The sequence below is a fragment of the Hippoglossus hippoglossus genome, chromosome 11, assembly GCF_009819705.1.
Source record: "Hippoglossus hippoglossus isolate fHipHip1 chromosome 11, fHipHip1.pri, whole genome shotgun sequence".
NCBI lineage: Eukaryota > Metazoa > Chordata > Actinopteri > Pleuronectiformes > Pleuronectidae > Hippoglossus > Hippoglossus hippoglossus.
In genome coordinates, this window is record NC_047161.1 from 19,965,738 (window position 1) to 19,988,380 (window position 22,643).

At 40.2% G+C, this 22,643-nt stretch overlaps 1 protein-coding gene across 2 annotated transcripts in view; it reads left to right on the top strand.

The window, feature by feature from the left end:
* The window catches only part of eepd1 (endonuclease/exonuclease/phosphatase family domain containing 1), a 33,204-nt gene extending 10,761 nt beyond the window's left edge, over positions 1-22,443 (top strand). For both annotated transcript variants that reach the window (XM_034600105.1, XM_034600106.1), the window contains exons 3-8: positions 8,473-8,524; positions 18,381-18,491; positions 19,433-19,567; positions 20,406-20,544; positions 20,878-21,072; positions 21,975-22,443. In XM_034600105.1, the coding sequence (XP_034455996.1) occupies positions 8,473-8,524; positions 18,381-18,491; positions 19,433-19,567; positions 20,406-20,544; positions 20,878-21,072; positions 21,975-22,165 (823 nt within the window). In that variant the 3' untranslated portion in view covers positions 22,166-22,443. The remainder of the gene's footprint in view (positions 1-8,472; positions 8,525-18,380; positions 18,492-19,432; positions 19,568-20,405; positions 20,545-20,877; positions 21,073-21,974) is intronic.
* Positions 22,444-22,643: the final 200 nt, after the last annotated feature.

Genomic DNA, 22,643 nt, shown 5'->3' on the forward strand with positions numbered 1-22,643 from the left:
TTATGGATGCAATTTAAAGGTGCAACTACTCTGTGGAGATAAATCCCTGACAGCATTCTGTACCTCTTCCTGATTGTTGTTTGACTTGCGAACAATTTTAGTAGTAAAACACAAGTGTGATTCAACTTGCCCTCATCGTGTTTTTAAATATAATATTATTCTTTAAATTATAAGCACAATTCTCGCTTTGTTGCTCCAATACTTAATATCAAGCTGAATTACAGAGCTTTTATTTTGAAAAGTTTCTTTCTGCTGAAAAAATAACAGCAGGTCAGTAAATCATTCAAATATTTTTATGAACCACACACTTGATAAAGCAAATTCTGTTGTATTTAATGAAAAACATTGACTATGAAATCAGTTTTGCTGATAAACCAGGTAGGATGAAGAAAACGTTTTCTAACTTCACTCTGCACCATAGACTGTCTCTGCACAATGTCCAGCACATAAAAATAAATATATCAAAAATTCAAATTGACAGTATATGTTGGGTCTGTTTAAGGAGGCCTCACTAATGACAAGGTATAACCCTAAAGTAACTCTGCCAGACAGTCCATTCCAAACAGGCATCTGTACATGTGGGAAAACATCCTCCTGTAAACTCTGCTAAAGTTATCATCAAATATATTTTATTACATGTTTGCAAATTGTGTTTGAGTTTAAAAAATGTGAAATTAACAGCCTCACAAAACGTATTTACATTTTAAATAATTACCTGTTGGTGATTCATCAGAGGAACTGGGAAGTAGAGGCCAATAGCAGAAGCTGAAGTTCAAACATGAAAAAGTGGATGTACAGTGATCTGAAGTGAAACCCCCTCAAAACAGAAACTCATTTATCATCACTGTCAGCACCCCTGTCACACAGTGTGCCGTTTAAATGTGTGATGCAGTGGTGAACTGCCGCCTCGGGCCCTTTCCTCGTTCAGTGGCAGAAAATCCTCAGAGCTGTTCTTCATGTTCAAGGTCACCTCTCTGCTGCTGCTGCTGCTTGTTACGCAACCTGGTGTTCTGCTCTTAGATTTCCCCCAGCCCGACAAACGTTGAATCAGTCACTCGTGGTTTAGCCTCATCACACCGCGTTTCTGTTTGCATAGCGACAGTTTGTGTTGTCACGGTGACACTCACAGATTAGGCTGGATGTCATGAAGTCTCTCTTTAATCTTTGTTAGTGTTTGTGTGTGTCTGTCTTATTTTCATTTCCTCTAAGAATTACTTGGGTCTGGATTATCTCCTGCAGACACAGCACTCTCTGACCTCCTGAAGGGATGAAAGTTACAATCAAAGCACACGCTGCATCACTGTCTCAGCATTATCCACCGTGTCCTGAGGATGTGGCTGAACCTCTGGTCTTCTCAATGTGAGCTGGGATTGAATCCCTGCCAGTGGAAACAGGAGGATGGGGATTTTAGCAGTTTCTTTCACTGTGCAGAGTGATCACACCTACAGGAGAGGGCTGTTGTCTCTGTGAGTGTAGGCCTGTGTGTTCTGATAACAGGATCTGAGTGAGTTGCTGATCACAAAGGCGACAGTGTTGTGATCTCACCAGCTCAGTGTTAAGTACAGAAAGTCAGGCTCTTCAGCTGAATGGGGTAGGAAAAGATGGATTTGCAGGAAAACTGCGGTAAGGATTAATGATTGGCTTGCTCCATTTGTGTCTAAGAGTCTCTGTGGTATTGTTATGTAAAGAGTTTCTGATCCATTTTCAGGCTTCTTGTTTTAGCCTGGATTAGTCTTTGCTGTGTCTGTAGATAATACTGTGGAAAATCTAGTCTTAACATACACTGCTGAGTCAAAACATTGTGATCATGACCACCCCCTCTATAATAACCTGTTGGTCTTTCACCTGCCACCAGTAGGGGCAGGTGAAAGAGTGATGGACTCTACAAGACGTCTGAAAGTGCCTTGTGCAATCAAGAACAAGATGTTATCAGCAGATCCTTTAAATCCTGGAAGTCGCAATGTGAAACTGCCGCAGGCGACACTTGTTCCAGCGTGTCCCCCAACGCCCTGTCTCTGATTCCTGGTTTCTCCCTCGTCTGACCACGTGCAGGAACACACCTCTGCTAACAGGAGCGTCACATACGCTCTGACCCTGGCACATGAGCTCCCAACACACTGGTCAAAGTTGCCTCGGTCTCGTACGTGGGAGTCAGTGACAGTATACAGTACTTGTGGCCAGAGAGGCTCAAATCTGCCCATAATGTTAAGGTAATTTTTAACAAAAATAAAACTCACACTTACACACAGTTAAAGTTTACGAGATTCAAGACTTTATTTATCATGTGCACAACAATTACATCCAGCAAATATATAAAATAAAATATACACCTAAATATACATTTTTAAACTATAATAAAGTATATTACTACTGAGTAGACTGACTGAATGAATTAAATAAGTGATACTGATGTGAAATAAGTAATACTGATGAGTTAGCTAACACTGACTAATGAAATAAAGCTGCCTTGTTAAGTTCACATACATAATTGTGTTGCCACCACTAACAGTCCGTCAGTGGAGCAGCATAAAGCTGACAGCAGGAATGTGTAGAAACCATCACTCACATGCTCACGTGCACATACGTCACCAGGTACCTTTAATCATCTAATTTCCCTGAAGCAAGACTTAAAGTTGTTGTTTGTTTCTCATTCATTGTTGGTCATAGTCAATCGATCAGTTGTGTCCTAAAAGTAGATGCCAAAAATCGTATATCTCAAGATCCTCACTAGTGATTTCTATCAAACACTTGTTGTGTGTTTGACTGGAAAATATAGACAGAAAAGTAGTTTACAAAGCACATCTGTTCTGAATAAGAACCAACATCTCTAACAAATGCAAACTCATTGGAATCTATGACTACTTCAAAGTTGTTGCTTTTAAAACTACATTTGCACATGACTTTAAGCATTAGGAGCATATCTCTAGCATATCTCCACACATCTAGATCTACTTTCAGGTCTTCATCTATCACCTGCTGTGCTGGTGGCGGTGTGTTGAATATGCATCAGCAGCTGCTCTGATTCTAATTCCAGTCACAGTGTTCGGGGGACTGTTTTGTTTCAAGGACTCAGATTTACAAACCTGGCACTAGTCAAAAATGTGGCTGTAGAAAGCTCACTTCTTTCTTAACTACACCAAGCAATCCTTACTAGTTGTTGTGAACATACACTAACAATACATCAGCTGAAGAAGAGGGTATTAGTACACATCACTGTTTGCATCAGTGTGGTTGAATATCAGGTGTATGACCCTCTCCTCCTTGAGGGAGACTGTGGATCAGGCGATAGAGAGTCGTCCACTAACCAAAAGGTCAGTGGTTCGATCCCCTGCTCCTCCAGTCGGATTTCTGAGGTGTCCTTGGGCAACATACTGAAAAATGCTGAAACCCAAAAAAGTGATGTGTACAGAAGCCCCATGTGAATGTGTGAATGTGACTTGTACTGTAAAGAGCTATGAGTTGCTGTTAAGACTGCTAAAAGATATATAAATATATATAAAAACTGTCCATTTGCACATAACATTAACTTGGTCATTCAAACAGATGGGTTTTCGCTCTAAAACTGTCAATCAAGCTCTGATGTGAGCCACCCACACTGGGCCTTGCTACAGACATCTAAAGGGCAACACATCCTGGTGGGTGTTGCATATGCATCAAAACACTGACACCTACAGTCTTCTGTTGCATCTTATTACACAATCCCTGTTGTAACCAGTTGATCCGTGTTGACACATCTAATGTCCTGTTTCCGAGTTTCATGATTTACATGATCACTTTGTTTAGTTGCAGTTTAGTTTTTAGGCTGTGGTGAAGCCACACACAGATAAAGTCTGAAACACCACAACCACGAGTCAAAACAATTACTCTTGTATTCGCTTCATTGATTGACACTCTTCAGCTGTGGTTTGTCTACTCACGCCATCTGTATTTGCGTCCTGTCCTGAGTTGCCACAGGCGACGTGACACCATGTTGTGCATTGCGTATGTTGCAAGTTGTGGTCTATTGGCGTAAAAACTGAAATATGAAGGTGAATTATATTCAATATCTATCTAGACAAGCGTTTTATATGTGTATCAGGAATAATGCCAGATAAAGCATATCAGATGACCATTGACATACACTGGACCTACACATTCCCAAGGATTTGTCGCAGATAACTTGAATATTAGAATTTAACAGCACAACAGATGCTAGCAAAGACCAGCAACGCTTGTAATTCTTTGCCTATGTTGCATTCACCATTCAGGTAATCAAAGCTGGTGCAGTAAGTTTTCTCACGGTAAAGGTTGACCTGAGGAGTCTGAGGGTACATTGGGACTGATAACATCGACAAAGGAAGTGAACATGAGGGTCTACATCAGCGTCTCCGTTTCTGTTTATCCAGAACAAAATTCAACCTAAACTAACCGATTCAAACTAAAACTGGGCCAGCAGCGTTTTCAAAAGTCTGTGTTTTAGGGCCTTGAAAACTCCAGTGTAGTGTGGACATCAAGCATAAGTGTTAACTCTAGATGTTATATTAGATCTGAGTTTTCAAGGCCAACATTAACAAGTTGACAAAACCCAATTTTTCCACTTTAGAAACAAAGCAAAAGTTCGGCCATTAATAAATCCAGCAGATGCTGAAAAGCTGATTCATGCTTTCATTTCTAGCCGACTGGATTACTGTAATGCAGTGGTCGCCAACCCGTCGATCGCGATCTACCGGTCGATCTCGATCTACCGGTCGATCTCGATCTACTGGTCGATCTCCCAGTCTTCACGGTCGATCCCCCAACTCTCTGGACTAACTGGCTGTCGTCGCGCCGCAGATCAGCTGTGTGTCGGTTGTCTGTTTTTCACACGCGCTGTGTGTCTGCTACTGGCGGTGGAGCTGCAGGTTTATCTCCTGCATTTCCTTCAAGAACAAGTTGGTTTATGTACTAAAGTAAATGTCAGGACCCTGAGGTATGAATATTCACATCTTTCGGTCTGTCGATAACAAACAAAGCCCCGTTGGAACAAATGAGTGGATTCAGAAGGTGAAACGCTGGAGTGCTTTTACTTTGAAACGGGTTCGGAAAGTGTTCTAAATACATTTGTGTCATAAACAGATAAACATTTTGGTTCACAGCAGAATAAACAGAGAAAATGATCTTTCACCTGAGTTTTAATGTTTGCAACATTTTCTGTATGCCTTTTCAAAATAAAAGCGCTCCAGCGTTTCTGTTGATGGAATCCATTCCCTTGTTTAAAAATGATTTTTTAATGTGAAATATTTGCAAGAGCAGAAGATGCACGGCTTCATACTGTGTAGTACTGGTATTTATTTTAGTACAAGGGACTTCTTTCATACAGGGTAATAATCATATTTGTGGCCATATTCAAATCAAAGCCTATATGTAAAAACATTGTGCCGCAGTAGCAGCTCCTCTGCAGAACATGTTGTGGAACTGAGAAGCTACATATTGTGCATTGTAAATATGAATTGATATTAATTTGAATATTGTGCATTGAATAGAAAAAGTTGCACAACTGCCCTTCTTTGTGTATATTTATTTCTTGTACATTCAGCCTTTAACAGAAATTGCAAAAAATAAGTGGGTTTTTTTTGGAAGATATCAGGGTGATAGATCTCGGCTTATGTTTGGAATTAAAAAGTGATTTTGGGCTCGAAAAGGTTGGTGACCAAGAGGAGAGAACACATAAGTCCAGTTCTAGCTGCTCTGCACTGGTTACTAGTAAAACTCAGGATTGACTTTAAGGTTCTCCTCCTTAGATACAAGGCTCTGAATGGGCCGAGTTACATAGCTGACTCTAGTTTACTTTGTTCCCTCTAGAACACTGAGATCATCTGCATCAAGTCTATTAGAGGTTCCCAACACCAGCTGAAAGAAAATCTGAGATGCAGCTTTTTTAAATGACGCTCCAAAGTTGTGGAACAGACTGCCGCTAGATATCAGAGAAGCTAGTTCAGTAAACAGACTCCTGCGCTCATGCATTTTTTTATTTTGAAATAAATTTTTCTTCTTTTTTTTTTTATTTCCTTTTCTTTTAAATGTCATTCTAAATGTCATGTTCTTATGTTCCTTAAAATCTGTTCTCTGCTTATTTTAAATTACATTTTAGATTGTTTTTTTAATCTATATTGTATGTAAAGCACTTTGAGCTGCATTTCTTGCATGAAAAGTGCTATACAAATAAAGTTTATTATTATTATTAAATATACTAATATGTTATAAATGTAGCAAAAGTTATGCGTTTTAAAACTAAAACATATTAGTGTGGACGTAGCCTGTCTGTCCTTTCCTATAAGACCTGAATGCTACATATAGCTCAGTCACAAGTGCAGAAAAAAGTCTCCTCATGATTGAATTTGCCCTTTGCAGCTCCGCAGCCTTCACAGTGTGATGTGTGCAGCCATGTAGAGGATTTGTGTTGTAACTCGCCCGCATTCTCCTTCACAAGTGCTGACTGATTACATTGCACATGATGCTGGTGCTGTCACTGAGCCGCAGTGGAGCTCCTGCACTCAGCTCGGTGAATGCGAGTCCTGTAATACCCGGCGGCAGCAGCAGCAGCAGCAGCACTTCACGAACAGAAAAGACTGTTATGCAATGTGATTTTCTGTGTGGCTGATTTGGGATTAGTAGGTTAGAGGTGAATGAGGCCAAAGCATCGCCAGAAACTTGATTTCACTGTGTTGCACCACAGTGAATCAGTTTATCATATGCCTCTGCAGCCTGAACTGAGGGGGTGCTTTGTGTTTTTCTGTGTAACAGCTCAGATCGAGCTCTGGATGAAATTTTATTTTAGCTTTTGATTATTTGACTCTTCTTAGGGCATTTGTAAAAGACAAAATAAATACTGAGTAACTCTTTCCTCACTTGTGTCACAAATCACATTGCGAGCCGGTTCCTCTTCAGAGCCAACTGGCAGCAGGAAAGGCGCCGGTGCCTCTGAGAAATTCATTGGTTTTTATTGTGCTGACTGTTGGTCTGGAAAATCATTTGAAAACTAAACAGATAAATGTTTATTGGGCTGTAAATCCGCCTCCTTCACGTTGCAGTACAGGACAGCAGTCCAAACTCCCTCGGTCAGAGTAAGTCAGATTTCCTCTGCTCTCTGCCAGTTGGAAACACACTGAATTTGTCCTGCGGTGCTGTTTATGGCGTTGAGGATGTAGTTTGGGCAGTACCACTCAATATCTGGTGTATTTTCACTGTGCGCAAAACATGATGATCAAATAAAACCCATGTAAGATTATGTTGAACACAGTTTCCAGCATTTCCAGCCTGTTTACTGTCAGGAGGCCAAATGTGTCCTACATAAAAACCTTCAGGTTACTTGTACAAAGGAGCTGCCAGTGACCTTGACCATTTCCCTAAAGGGGCATTTGACTGAAAGTAGTTCCTGTGAAAACTGTTCTCTGTTAAGTCTGTACAGGCTGTTTCTGGGAAGTTCCTGTACAATGTGTAAACCTCCATTGCTGTGACCACCACTGAGTAAATTCTATTCGCCGCCATTGCACAGGCAGAACTCTCCGTCACAGCAATCTCCAAATCAAATAATAACAAAGTAGCCAGATCTGCATGGCTGAGTACCAGGAGAAGTAGGAGAGGAGTGTTTCTCGCCTCCATCTTTGGTGCTAAAGCAGTGGTTACCTCTGCATTTCCTGAAAACCACATGTGACTCAAACAGCATGGGTGGTTCTGAGACATTCTGAGTTCAGTTCTATGAGTTCATTTTGGTGATGTGATTCTTTTTCTGCTATCATCTCTTGGTTTAAAGGTATCAGGTAAACATTTAATGAATTTAGCAATATTTATTCTTTCTTCTTTAAAAGTTGAATTCACAAGCAACAAAACAACCTTGTGTCAGGTGAAGCCTGAACATATGCAGCCCCGCACCAGGAGAAGAGAATCAGGGATCAAAATCTGGAGCGGATCAAAATGCCCTATTCTCACAATGTTAAAGAAAGTGAAAAGAAATTCCCTAATCTGCCCCCAAATGTATTGTGTTCTTTGCTGATCCATATCACATCCTTTCACCAAATGTCATGATAATCCATCGAGTAGATTTTGTGTCATTTTACTACCTGACAGACTGAACCAAACAAAACCAAAATATAACCTCCTTGGCAGAGGTTTATCAAAAAACTAGTTTTTCACAATAGCTTTGATATTTACACTCAGCACAGTTTATCTTTTTATGTCTCTAAAGGCGGAGATATACTCCGTGGTGTGCCCGCTATTGGTATCCTCCGGTACACATGTAGTACGTCGGCAAGTATGTTGTCTACGCAAACGCGTGTTTAAACAGCAAGTATATCTCCGGCTTTAGAAGATATTTGGGAGAACAGCTATGCACACAATTATTCCACAACATTTTTTTTTTTTTTTACAAACAATAAATGTATAATGTAATATACAGTCATCAATTAAAATACTGAATGTGAATGTTAAAGCCGTCCTCTCTCTCTCTGCTTCCAGCATCAAGTTACTGGCCGTGCAGGACCTTCTGGAGCGGGAGGCTCTTGATAAGGTAAAGCAGAACTGTGCACCCCACTGTTCTCTGACTGGGTCACACTGGGAGGGCTGTTACTGTAGATGCTGGTGCCAGTTTTGATTTGCATCATTGTAAACGAGATGACTCACCGCTCAGGGAAACATCCTGACAAACGCTCGCTCAGTGTTTCCCATTTGTTTAATATGTCGCTGTTATGCAAATGTTCCCTCTCTCCTTCCACCCGCTCTGTGTGTGTGTCTCCGTCTCCCGAGCGTTAACTATTTCTGGACCCATATTTGGGTTTGACCTGTGTTGGTGCTCTCCTGTGCTTTCATTACTATAAATATGACGGTGGTTGCTATGGGTGGAGGGTATCAGTTTCAGCAGTGTTAGGAATCAGGATACACTGGATTCTTCTGTGATTCTGGATGTTTTTTCTACATAAAGGGGAGTAAGCCAACGTAAAAAAAGATGCCGGCACATTTTGGCTGACAGCTGGGAGCTTTAACAGCCAGATTTGCAGGAAGACAATTAAACAGTAAATCTTGACGGAAGTGAAAGCTTTTTACGACTTTTTCCGCAGCAGAGAACCTTTGTGCCCGACTGTCTTCTAGTTCACCGCATTAAAGCTCATCACTCAGTTATTTGCACCAATGTAATGACAAGAAGACACAGCTAGTCTGACATCTTCCCCCACATCTATACATCACTCATTGATGTATGTTATTTCATTTGTTTAACTGGTTCTCAAACAAAAACGATAAAGCCGAGAAAAGATGTGGTTTCGCTTTCAGCACAGCTTCTTGTCTATATACTCTATGGGTATTAAGACCAGCACGTAATCCCCCTTTGAACCACAAATTGTTATTCTTAAAGCTATGCTAACAGTTTGTATGGGTTTAACAAAAAACACATTAGCTGCTTTCAGACAGGCACTGAACTCGAGATCCTCAGCAGTTTCTCCTGAGGAGGTGCATGTGTGAACACTAATGTCCGATTGAGAGCCTCCAGAGCTCAAGGAGACTTTCTCTGGATGAAAAAGCTGTGCCACACGTACAAGACACAGACGAAGATGTGAAGAGAGTTTGCTGTGATGAGAGATACCTTAGATCCTGCCTCTTTTTCATGAGCTGAATATACTGTGACCCAGGATCTTGGAGTCGAAGTTAATAATAACTAGAATGTGCATTTTGGGTAGATAATGGATGCAGATAGTGCCTGGGGATTAAATGCGCTGAACAATTTAAGAAGAGAAAGCATTTAATAGCTTTTTATATGTAGAATTAGAAAAGTGTGGAAAAGTTACACAACTCTAGTCTTGCAGCTGATCACACAAAAAAAAAAGAATGAGTTACTGGCAAAAACACAAAGGTTTTACAAGCTGCTAATCAGTGCTCTTATTGTGAACATATGTCACTATGTTGAGCATGTGCTATAAGGAGCAAGGTGTGTAAGTTCTTCATCAGACAAACACCATATATTCCAAAACATGAATACAAGAAATCATTTCCTAAATGTTGTGTACATATGAGAATTGGGCCCATGTTTAGCTTAAAGTATCTGGGAGAAGAAATGTGTGCAAACTGTACAAAGTAAAAGCTTGAACCATTATTGTTGGTTCGGTGGTAAAAGAGGTTGATGATATTTTGAGTCAAGTAATTTTTTTAGGGACAGTTTTTTGGCTCGTGTCAGATTTTTCAAACCCAAACCTCGTCAATATGACAGAAGGAGCTCCTCTTTTTGTCTCAGCTTGTTGGAATCCATCCCCTGTACTGTGTCTCGTTCCCTCTCCTCCATGTTTGTTTGTTTGTTTGTGGTCCCTTCATGCACATTTCATGTCTGCATTTGTGTTGTGAGGGAAAAAAGCAGGAGCATAGAATGAAATGTATGTCACACAGTATGTGTGCTGCACTGTCAGACCTCGCTCTGTCCTACTGAGCATTAACGCACAGAGGTTGGTGCATAAAATGTCAGAGTTCGACATGCCGCTCTGAGCAGCATGACGAGGGGCCGCTCAGCCCACACACACACACACACACACACACACACACACACACACACACACACACACACACACACACACACACACACACACACACACACACACACACACGTTTTCACATTCGTAATGTCACTTTTGGTTTTGGATACCAGGGGGATCCTTGGCGAAGAAACCAGAGCTCCATGGAAAGAGAAGTAGGTCAGCAGCAGAGAATCTTGGACAGAGAGAGGGAGGTGGTGGGAGGACAAGTTACCTCTGGACGTGGAAGTGGTAGCCCACATTGCAGTGTATTCCCTCAGCCAGCCTCCCACACTGATTTACTGGCAGTTTTCTCATGTCCTCTAGTCGTACTTCTCATTTCATCTACACTCCTACCGCAGTGTTTTCCTACAGAGGGAATGTTTGGTTTCTCTCTGAGTTCTTTCACTCTTTCCAAAATATATATATTTTTTGCTTTTGTTTCCCCATGTTCAAAACTCAGAAGATTCATTGTTGGCCCAGGGGACCTAAAACGACAAAGCTCAAATAAAACTCCTAAAACAGCTTTCATTGCTGTAGTGTTAGTGTTATAGCTTCCTCCTTCACATCTTCATTTTACAGAAGTGTCACAGGCGCTCTGTACCATCACAAAGCATGCTGGGTAACCCGGAGCTATAAACAGTATCTGTAAATCTGGGTAACAGACTTTATTGACACATAATGATCTAAATTGTATTTCATGTGATTTCACACTGTGCAAGAAATATCTCTAGAAATAAAGCATTTGCTGGCACTGAAATGTAATATCCTGAGATTAGTATGATATCACTTCCAGTATGAATGTATATCCAGGACTGGTCCGAGGGCCTGTCCCCCAGAGGAAACACTCCTCTGTCCCATTTCAGGTCTCAGTTCCGATTGACATTACACTGAAAAGAGGATGTGTTAAATCGGTATCCAAGCTAATAAACAGTTCAGCGTTTTACTGTAAATGTGGAAGCCGTGTCTTGCTATGGACATGTGTCATGATTAGTCACACACAGAGTGTGTGACGGGTTTAGACTGTTGTGTTGTCCTCTGTGCTCTGTCACTTAGGAACCCTCTGTCTGTGGTTAGGTTTCAACACCATCATCGGTCATACTGTCAGACGTCTAACAGGGAACTGTCAATAAGACTTTGTGAAAATAAAATGTAATAACACACAAGCATGAAGGCCCACACATGCAGCCACAGTTTTCTGTCCCTCCTCAGTTCAGTGAGGTCAGCTCCGATTCCCCATAAATGTCTTTATTCGTCCATCATGCTCTGAAAAGGCTGTTCAGTTTTTTCTTTTTTGTATTGTTTGTTTTGCTAATGTTTCAGACAAAGTGACTGTGGCTGGTTTTTACCTGCAGGAAGTGAAAGAGACCTCACTGACACCACTGGATTTTTTTTGTCCTATCAGCCTTTTGAGATTCACATTTATTTTCAATAGAGATATGACAAAAACAAACATATAACCTTATACAGAATAATCCAAAAATATAGATATGCAAAACAGCATCCAACATCCACAGGCGTACTGTACTTCACAACCTGCAGTATTGTCAGGTATCATATTCAGCAAGTCCTGCGACTGGTTCCTACAGTATTACAGAATACTGTTCAGAGCAGATTTTATTCTATTAGAGCAAATAAAACAACTAAAAAGTTAATTTTAAAGTGGTGCAATTTTTTTACATGAAGATTGTATCAAAATAAATAATGTAGCTTGTAGTGACAAACAGTGAATCGTGATGTGACTTTGTTTCATTCAGCTCATTGTGCTCCAGCCCACAACTTCCCCCCCGTGCTGTTCCCAGCAGCAGCAGGCAGCTGTTGCCAGTGAAACGAGCTCAAGTGGGCCGACCAACTAGCTAGTGAAGCCAGATGTTTTTTTCCCAGGAGGTGGTGGAGACCAAACCAGAGCTAAAAGAGGGTGACGTTGGTCTGTAATTCAACAGGTGGATTGAAACACAACTCAAAATGAATGGTAGTGATGCTGTGTGCTTACTAGATTTTGTAATGCTAATTTAGTTTAGATCTTGAATTGAGGTATCTGATATCCTTAAGCAAACCTGTTGTAGGGTCCGCAGAGAGAGGATTGAGTCTGCTATAACAACTTGTAAACCAAGGCTATAGAAATAGATTTAATTTGACTGAATGTAATGTTACACAGTTAAATTCAAGAGCAGCTCATTTTGTCAGTCAGTTTGTTTGAGGCAATTCTATTGAGAATCTAAAAATAACTAAGTAAAAAAAGTAATATGTTAGAACTAGTTTGACTCAGGGCCCCTCTGTAAGACAGGATCACAAGATCAGGCGATAATGCAGGACCTGAGTTAACTGTAAAATGTGCCAATTTGCCCTATAGGAGAAAAAAACCTTTCCTGCAACAGCATTTTATTAAATGATAACTTTAGTTTTTAAAACCCTGAAACACACACCTATAACACTTTAATAAGAGCAACACAAATCTCGATAACACTCATTATCAGTGAAGTGCTACAATATAAAAATGTCATCTGAGGTTATAGTGAGATATATGGCACTAAAACCAGGGTGACCTGTATTCTGCTTTCACTGTCCCTTCGCTGAGTAAGTAATAATGTTCATAATGAAGCAATTTCACACTGCCAGGATACACCCCAACATGATATACTTTCAGTCACAGTCCCCAGATGACATAGGGCCATTCACATAAAAGGATGAATTATCATTTGACCTAAACACAAAAGGGACTCATACTTCAACCTGTGACGACCAAAGTGCAGGTACATCATGTAGTTAAGGTCCTGGCAGTGAGCCCAGACCTGGAGGAGTCACCTGGTCGAGTCCCACTGTGGCACCGGGGCCAGACCAGGGACAGGAAAAGCCGCAACAATACAGTTTGAAGTCCTCACTGCCAAGTATTTAATTAGCTGATTACTAGAATGAATGGTAATCAGCAGTCAGAGGATGTCAAACCTCCTCACCATTGTTCTGCTATGTAGAAGGCCGTAAACACTTAAAGGAGACAACACTTTTTTTCATACAAAACCTGTGTTACGAACTGTCGGTGTGGAGTTTGACAGTAAGCTGTTTACTAGGCAGGGTCTGACCATATATGCTATTGAGTTGCATGATGGGTCACAATTTTTGAAACCTGATTCAACAAAAGACTGAAAGTTACGTTATCTCAACTCGCTGCATCAGGTGGAATAATTCTTATTTTTTTGGCCTGGCAGCAAAAGTGAGTCCAGCCTTAGAAACTCTACTGTCTGTGACTTACTGGCCATTGGTCGCTGGTCCTTTAACAATGCTTTTACGCCAATAGTTTCTATTTCGTCATCAGTGCTGCCAACTTTGTCACTAGATTTTCTGACTTTTCTGACCTTTGCTACTTTCCACAAAAGAGAGCAGCCAGTACTGCCAATGAGCACAAGGTTGGGCAGGACTTAGCTACTCTCCATAGAGAGTAGTCAGAGTTAGAAAACTGTTTTTAACAATGTCCTCAACTTCACACATGGACCGAACGCAGTTCAGCCAAACCTAGTCTTGTTAACTGTATAATACAAAATCACAGGTATTGTTCACAAACCTGCTGTATCTTTAAAATCCATTAATCTTCACATTAGTTAACTGCTTTGTGCTGTTAAAAAATGGCTAACACAACATTTAACTATTCCATAGAATTGTCTGGACGAAGGCCGGCCAAAGGAAGATAAAAAAACTAAGAGCGAGTTAAGGGAGAAAGTCATTGTAAAATGATATCAAATACAAATAAGGTAACATTGTTTGATCAGGTAAACAAGCCAACGTATGTTAACAGATGTTGTTAACAGTTGATTGAGAAATGTTTTCTCGATTTATTTTGTTTCACATTGATGCAAGGCTACATATTATTTACAGCATGTGCAGATAACTCACCCCAGCCAAAGTTAACCAGCATTGCTGAAATGATGTCAAATATAATATTACAACGGGATAAAAACAACTGTCTAACCAACTCATGTGGCCACAACGACCCAGCTTCAGTTCCTACTTAAAGTTAACATTGATACAGTGTGATATCTACAGTGACAGTGTGATGTGATTGAGCTGCTATGATTCATTTGAAAATTTGATTATGCAGGTATTCTTCAGTTACACTTATTCCCCTGATGAATAACTTGTGTAGTTTCACATTCCTTTGTCAGCAGCATGGTTAAATGGAATGTATGGTTTATTCTTTTTCACAATTTAAGGCCGTGAAAAAAAATAATTTAATGGGGAAAATAATTATTTGTTCACACTGATTTAGTTATTTAGTTGAAAACATTCCTAAATTCCTAATTTGGGGTGGTGTTTTTTTCTTATGTTCTCACGTTGACATTTGCCAGACTTTTTTTTTTTTGAGTGTCTGGAAAAATAATAAAGTTACTATTTATAGTTTGCCCTGTACACAATGCTTGATGGGAACTCGAGGCAACTTGGTATTTTTGTCCTGGGGGCCCCTCCTGCCATTCACAACTTACATCCACATAGCACTTAATTAAAAAACAATACTAATACTGGAATTAGTATTCCTGCCTTTGCTCTTAAAACAACCTCAGTTCTTCATGTTATTGATATCACGAGAAGATGGAAACTTTCCTCTGTTGACATGACTGCATCACATCATTTCTACAGATTTATCAGCTGCATATTCATGCTGCCAATTACACATCACAAAGGTTCCACTGAATTGACTGAGGAGGTCACTGAAGTTCTCTGAACTCACTCTCATGTTTCCGAACCAGTTTGAGACTTTTACTATGTGACATGGGGCATTATCCTGCTGGACGTACCCAGTAGAGCAGCCTTTTTGGTCACCAGCCTTTTCGAGCCCAAGATCACTTTTTAATTCCAAATGTAAGCCGAGATCTATCACCCTGATATCTTCCAAAAAACCCCACTTAGGAGGGTCATATTTATAATTTTTTGCAATTTCTGTTAAAGGCTGAATGTAAAAGAAATAATTATACACAAAGAAGGGCAGTTGTGCGACTTTTTCTATTCAATTCACAATATTCAAATTAATATCATTCATATTTACAATGCACAATATGAAGCTTCTCAGTTCCACAACATGTTCTGCAGAGGAGCTGCTACTGCAGCACAATGTTTGTACATATAGGCTTTGATTTGAATATGGCCACAAATATGATTATTGCCCTGTATGAAAGAAGTCCCTTGTACTCAAATAAATACCAGTACTACACAGCAGGAGCATCTTCCGCTCCTGCAAATATTTCACATTAAAAAACCCTTTTTAAACAAGGGAATGGATCAACAGAAACGCTGGAGTGCTTTTATTTTTGAAAAGGCATACAGAAAGTGTTGCAACCATTTGTTTGTGACATAAATTCATCAGATAAACATTAAAACTCAGGTGAAAGATTATTTTCTCTGTTTATTCTGCTGTGAACCACAATATTTATCTCTCTATGACACAAATGTATTTACAACACTTTCTGAACCCGTTTCAAAGTAAAAGCACTCCAGTGTTTCACCTTCTGAATCCACTCATTTGTTCCAACAGGGCTTTGATTGTTATCGACAGAAAGATGCGCATATTCATACCTCAGAGTCCTGACATTTACTTTAGTACATGAACCAACTTGTTCTTGAAGGAAATGCAGGAGATAAACCTGCAACTCCACCGCCAGTAGCAGACACACAGCGCGTGTGAAAAACAGACAACCGACACACAGCTGATCTGCGGCGCGACGACAGCCAGTGAGTCCAGAGAGTTGGGGGATCGACAGTGAAGACTGGGAGATCGACCAGTAGATCGCAAACGGCGGGTTGGCGACCACTGCAGTAGAGGGTGACAAAGTGTGGCCATAACGCAGGATTTTGAGGAATAGCTTCTAAGACCAAATAAATCAAGGAGTCCTGACTCTCACAGAGTTTCCTCCATGATCAGCTGTCCTTAACAGCACTAAACATTTAAGGGGTTACTGTTCTGTTACATCACAAGAATCTCTTTGGAGCCTTGTCAGACCATTCTGGGATAACATGGGTCATTAGGTTTTGCCAAAAGAACTAGAATGGCACTCAGTAGAGCGCATACCTCCACTAAGGCCCAACAGCCCCCTATGATTCAATCAAGCTACACCTCATTACACACACTCATAGAGACCAACTCCCTAAATATGCATTGTTTTCATCAAGATCTCTGTATTATTTCTTTAGAAAGTGACAAAAATGTTGAAAAACGTCATCTCTCACAAGGTTCAAGAAAGTGAAAAAAGTTCCTTTATCTGGTTCGTGGTGATCCCTATAGACGCAAAACTTGACCGCCTTGGCGGGGGTAAGAGTCAGTCCCATCATGTTTATGTAGTAAACTTAATAAGACTTGTGCTTTACAGCAGAAGATATTATTTAAATGTTGCATATTTTCACTTTAAATATTAATTGGGGTCCTTTTAGACTGGTGTGTGTGTGTGTGTGTGTGTGTGTGTGTGTGTGTGTGTGTGTGTGTGTGTGTGTGTGTGTGTGTGTGTGTGTGTGTGTGTGTGTGTGTGTGTGTGTGTGTGTGTGTGTGTGTGTGTGTGTGTGTGTGTGTGTGTGTGTGTGTGTGCGCGCGCGCGTGCTCATAGGTGTGGTTCCTCTCACTCTCCCAGCGTCCCACAGGGAGCCTCTCAGTTTAAATTTAGAGCCACTTGCTGCATGAACAGCAACTTGAGCCTTTATGAGAATCTTCTTCAGTGGAAAAACAGAGTCATATTTACCTGCTGATTTTACAATATCATTCCTCTGTTGGTTTAGAGATCCCTCTGTGATGTTGACATAAGAGGCTTCCTCTTGCTCCTTGTATTTCCTCTTAGACAGGAGGCTATTTGAGTTCATTGAACTCTGTATTGTTTTTCAGTGGCAGTTAGACTGTTGAGCCAAACATGTTTTTGCTGCGGTTAATCTGCCCCAAAGTGTTAAAATTAAAAACACTACTCCCTATTTACTTCACTGTGTCATGTATTTCACACTGATTATGAATGGAGGCAGAGATAAAACAGTGTTGACATTTAACCATCAGATCAATTTGACTTTGCCGTGTCCTCACTATTCAGGCTTCTCTTTCTTTCTTCTTTAGCTGTTTATCGTGCACTGATTCTCATATCATCTCACAATTTTCTTGGCACCAACAGGACCATATGGTGTTGCATCAGTTTTTAGCCAGGAAGTTCTTAAATTCCGATGTGTGCAATAGACAGATAGGATTTAGCTAATAATTTAATTAATTAATTAATTAATTTAATAAACACGAATGAAAGACCACATGTCAGGTGTGACTACAGCTCTATAAACATATGTTAGAAGGGCTAGCTTTATTTGGAAGATCTACATTATACTTCCCATAGGCCTGTAATCACAGTATTCCTTTTTTTTTATGTTTTTTATTTCAAAGTTGTAGTTGCTATGTACAACTGAATTATTTTACTTAAAGGTTTAACCTGACTTACAAGTGATCTTTTGCAGGTGCCTCACTTGTATTACAGAGTATTATGGCCATGTTGAAGAAAAGAAAATTCTTAGATTAAAGCTGTATAGGATCAGAGGAAAATAAATCATAATTTATGTCGTTGTATAACAAGAAAAGTAGTAATTTAACAAAAAACAAAGTCGTAGTATAACGAGAAAAAAGTCGTAGTATTGTGAAAAATATTACAAAATATTATCAAAATAAAGTTGTAATTGAGAAGACACTTTTAATATTACAAGGATAAAGTTGTAATTTAACAAAACATCGTAGAATTTTATTTTCAAAGTGGCCATGATACTCGTGGTACTTAAGAAAACACTGTGGTTCGACTGAGAAGGTTTTGCAGGTTTTTTTAGATGATGACGTGTAGTGCTGACAGTAATTTCTCTCTTTATGTTCTCATGCAGTTCTGTGTGGAATTAAACCAAGGTACACTGGCCAGCATACGGAAGTGGAAGTGGCCACGAGGGCTGTGGAAAAGTGTCGTGTCTGAAAAACCCACGGGACACTCCAGTAAGGTGAGTCAACAAATGTTATGGATCAATCATCAAAGCAGGTTTATTTCTTTAGAAAGAAAATTTTAAATGTCCTTTTGTTGAAAAGTGCTCTATAAATAAAGTTATAACTAATCTTAATATAGCATATAATCTACACTTCAGATTAATCATACCGATTGTTTCATTAAAAGTTGACTCGCTAACTGCAGCTAGCAGCGGTAGTCCTTGTTTTTCTCTGCATCCTTGTTGTGCTTGGTGTGATGGCACATGTACCAGTTCCCAGTCCCCTCAACTGAGCAGGACTAGAACTATCGTCCACAGCTGACGTTCTGAACAGTTGAGTTTCAGTCCTTTCACAGGACACAAAACGAAACAGAACAAGTTGAACCTTTAGCTTTGAGTTGAAGTGAGTGGCTTTGCATCCAGGCAGCCATACATGCACAAATAGTCCTATGATCATATGAGTTTAGTGAAATCTGTGGAGAGATTCGTGATTCAGATTGTGATTCTACCCAAAGAGCTTGTGATTTGTTATTTTGGACAGATGGCCGAGGCATAGTTAAGGACATCTATCTGTGGTAGGCGCTAATCTGTGATGTAAAGGGAAAACTGAAATGAGGTGAATCACTCACTTCCATTTTGGTGATATAGTTGAGCGAGGTGAGCTTTATACTACGAAGTGCTTTCATCTGCATTTTTCTTTTTTTTGGTTTGTTTTTAACAAAAATGAACAAATAGGAAAAGTAACTGATTGATTTGTCAAATGCACATTAGGTTGCTTCCTAAACTTTTTTATGGTCACTAAAACTGGCCGAACAAAAAACGTCATATTCATTAATGTATCTACTTTTTCTAGATTAACTTTGTTAGTAATGGTATAGAGACTGGTTGTTTCATAAGTCATCAAAAATACCTAAACACATATATAACTGACTCCAGTTCCCATGATCCTCTGTTCCCAGGGAGTGAGCTACTCTGGTTTTCTGTGGGACAGCTCGTCCGGTATTGACCTGAAGGACGCTTCTGTCTTGGACGCTCCTGTTGTCAATGGCAATGGGCATCACACCTACCCTCTCCTCTACCTGGCTCACTTTATTGTGAGTAATGATTTCATGACTTACAAACATACTGGAATGTTGAGATTAACTATTTCTGCCAACATACGAAGCCGATATGGGCTTTAGCAAGCAATAATACTTTTTTTCTTTTACAGTGTTTTACTAAAAGATGGGTTGCACATACACACACTGTATACAATGTTAAACAATATGCAAGAGAGGTTAGGGTGGACGCTGAGGGCTCAGACCTCAACATACAGCATGAGGAACACTAAACTATAATACATAATATATAAATAATAATTATATAATTAATTTAAATAATTGCAGGATTAACAGAAATGAAAGGAAAAAAGGAATCAAAAATATTTCCTGGTAAAACCTCCGAACACGATAATCTTTTTAAAGGGAACAGATGAAGAATGGTTTGATGATAGAACTGTTCCACATTCCATTTCATATCTAAATGAGAATTTGAGCACATTTTTGGAATGTAATAAAAGAAGATGTTCAGACTGTCTGGTGGTTGAATATCTGAATCTGCTCCATGGGGACTTTCTGAAAAGCTGCACATGAGAAGTTCATTCCTGATTAAAGCATCTTGACTCTGTAACTTAGCAGCTTTTCCCTGGAATTGTAACCATATTTCACAGTCTTCAACCCCAGCTTTTTTTACTGTTATTATTATTGTTATTATTAGTTAGAGGTGTTTCATTCCTCCAAGACCCAAGCCTGTCCGGACCCGTTGGGGGTCCAGAAAGGCTAATAAAGGCCAATAAAGTCTAATAAAGGCTAATAAAGGCTAATAAAGTCTAATAAAGTCTAATAAAGTCTAATAAAGTCTAACCAGAATCATATGATGTTTTTTTTCCATCAGGTTGGTTCATATGAACTGTCAGTGGTGAATGTGCACATGCAGGCCGCAGCTTCACCAGGAGAGTCCAACGGCAAGAACCACAACACAGAAGAAGTCAAATGTCAGCGCCTCTCGCCGAGTATCCAGGAGACACTCAAAGGTCAGTCTGTCACATCCCAGCCAAGATCTGCGTTTCCAGACTTTACAGCTCACGAGTCACACACTGGGTGGATTCACACAGCTAAACTTCAAATAAGTTAACGTCCACTTAGTCTCTCAATGTGTAGAATAATTGATTCATCCTGGAAGGCTATTGGTGTAGTTCTTTTCTCCTTATAATTGTAACAAAGACAATGATCAATGAGAATTGGTCAGAGGAGAGAATATTGACCAACCGCTTTACTATTGAGGGAGATGACAGCTCTATTCCCAGCTCTGCGTGATTGTAAATTATGAGAATTTCATTCATTACTCTCCGTGTCTTTCTGTGCAGCTGAGAAGGAGTTGGTGGTGCTGGGAGATTTCGGCTCCCCCCCTCAGAGCTCCGAGCTGGACATACTGAGAAAAGAGAAACTCTGTGCCCTGATACCATCCACCCAGTTCACCAACATCAGCACCCGCTCACCACAGGGCACCCAATGCCTCGACAACATCTGGGTCAGCCGCTCCCTCAAGAAGCTCTGTTCTGGTAGGTGTACACTATGGTTGTTTTTAAATGGTGGTCAAGCTTAATATTTGAAATGTTAAGTTCTCATAACAGGTCCAAGTCAAGTCTTAAATCAAAGCCTGCTTCAATTCCCAAGTCACTTTATTTTAGTCACAAATAATTTGGTTTTTTGGGGGGGGTTTTGGGTTCAGTATCTTGCCCAAGGACACTTTGGCATGCAGACAGTTGGAGCTTGGGATAACCCGTGTTAATCCACTTTCCCTCCTGAGCCAACCAAGTTCAATCTGAGTCATAGTAGAAAAGTTCAAGTCAGGTCCCAGGTTATTTGAGTCATTTGAGAAAAGTCAAAGTCAAATCTTAAGTCAAAGTCAATTGAGACAAGTCTGTGTCTGAGTGTTGCTTTCAGTAGAAACAAGTTTAAGATAATTGAGTTCTTCAAGAAGAGTTATTAGAGTTAGGGTTGGTCTAACCCTAATGACAAAGCCAGTTTTTCCAAGTACAAGTAAACTAAATTCTTATGTCAAATTCAAACTAAAAGGATTTAAAGTCAATACTGATTTAATTTTAGACAAATTCAGGTCCAGTCTTGAGTCCTTGGGGCAAGTTCAAGTCTTTTAGGACTCTGAACACTGACCATTAAAATGACTATGATTTGTTTTTCTGAAGCTGTGTACATTTCCTACATAACTGATTAGATTCAATGAATTTTACTTTAAGTTAAGGTTCAAATCAAGTCAGACCCAAGTTAAGTCTCCCACTACTTTTCAGTGCAGGATTCCTGATTTTCTTCCTGTGTTTCATGTGAGTTGGATGTAGAATGCAACAGCTTTTGTCAGATCAAGCCTCAGAGTGTAAACACATCATCAGTATGATACTAGAGCTGTCATGAAGTCTCACGTGCATGTTGTGTTTCCCTCCGACAGGCCACTGCATGGTCGTGCGGGAGGGCTTGACCAACCCCTGGATCCCAGATAACTGGTCATGGGGCGGCGTGGCGTCAGATCACTGTCCTGTGGTGGCTGAGTTTTATGCAGACGTGTCCCCTAAGGAGCTGAGCAGGCCTGGTATGGTGGCGGTGGACAGAAGAGACATTATGCCCAAACATGAGCGGTGACGACATCCACAGTGAGACTGTGGTGGATGACATTAGAATGACTTTGTCCTGTCTGGATCCTGCTCTGTCTTGTTGTGACATGGAATTAAAGAGCGTCCTGATGAATGTGAAGAAGCGCCAAGACTGCCTTTTGCGTTTCCGTTTATCAGTGTACAATAGTGACTGGTAAGTCATAGAACGACACAAATGTTCAGACAAAATAATGTACTAATTCAAGAAATGTGCCAACCATTTTCTATATGTAAATGAAATAAAGACAAATTAATAGATGCTCCTGCTGTGTCTGAATAATAATCATTTATGCAAATAAGTGCAGTATCCATACATAAGGGGCCGGACTCATCAGAGGCCTGTGAGTGGAGAGGAAGATAACGTCTCAGCTGCAGAGCCCATGAAGGCTGTGCTCTTAAATTATGTACGTCAGGCCGCTTCGTGCGCGTGTGAGCTGCCGTCTTCCTCTGTGCTGGAGATGAGGTGT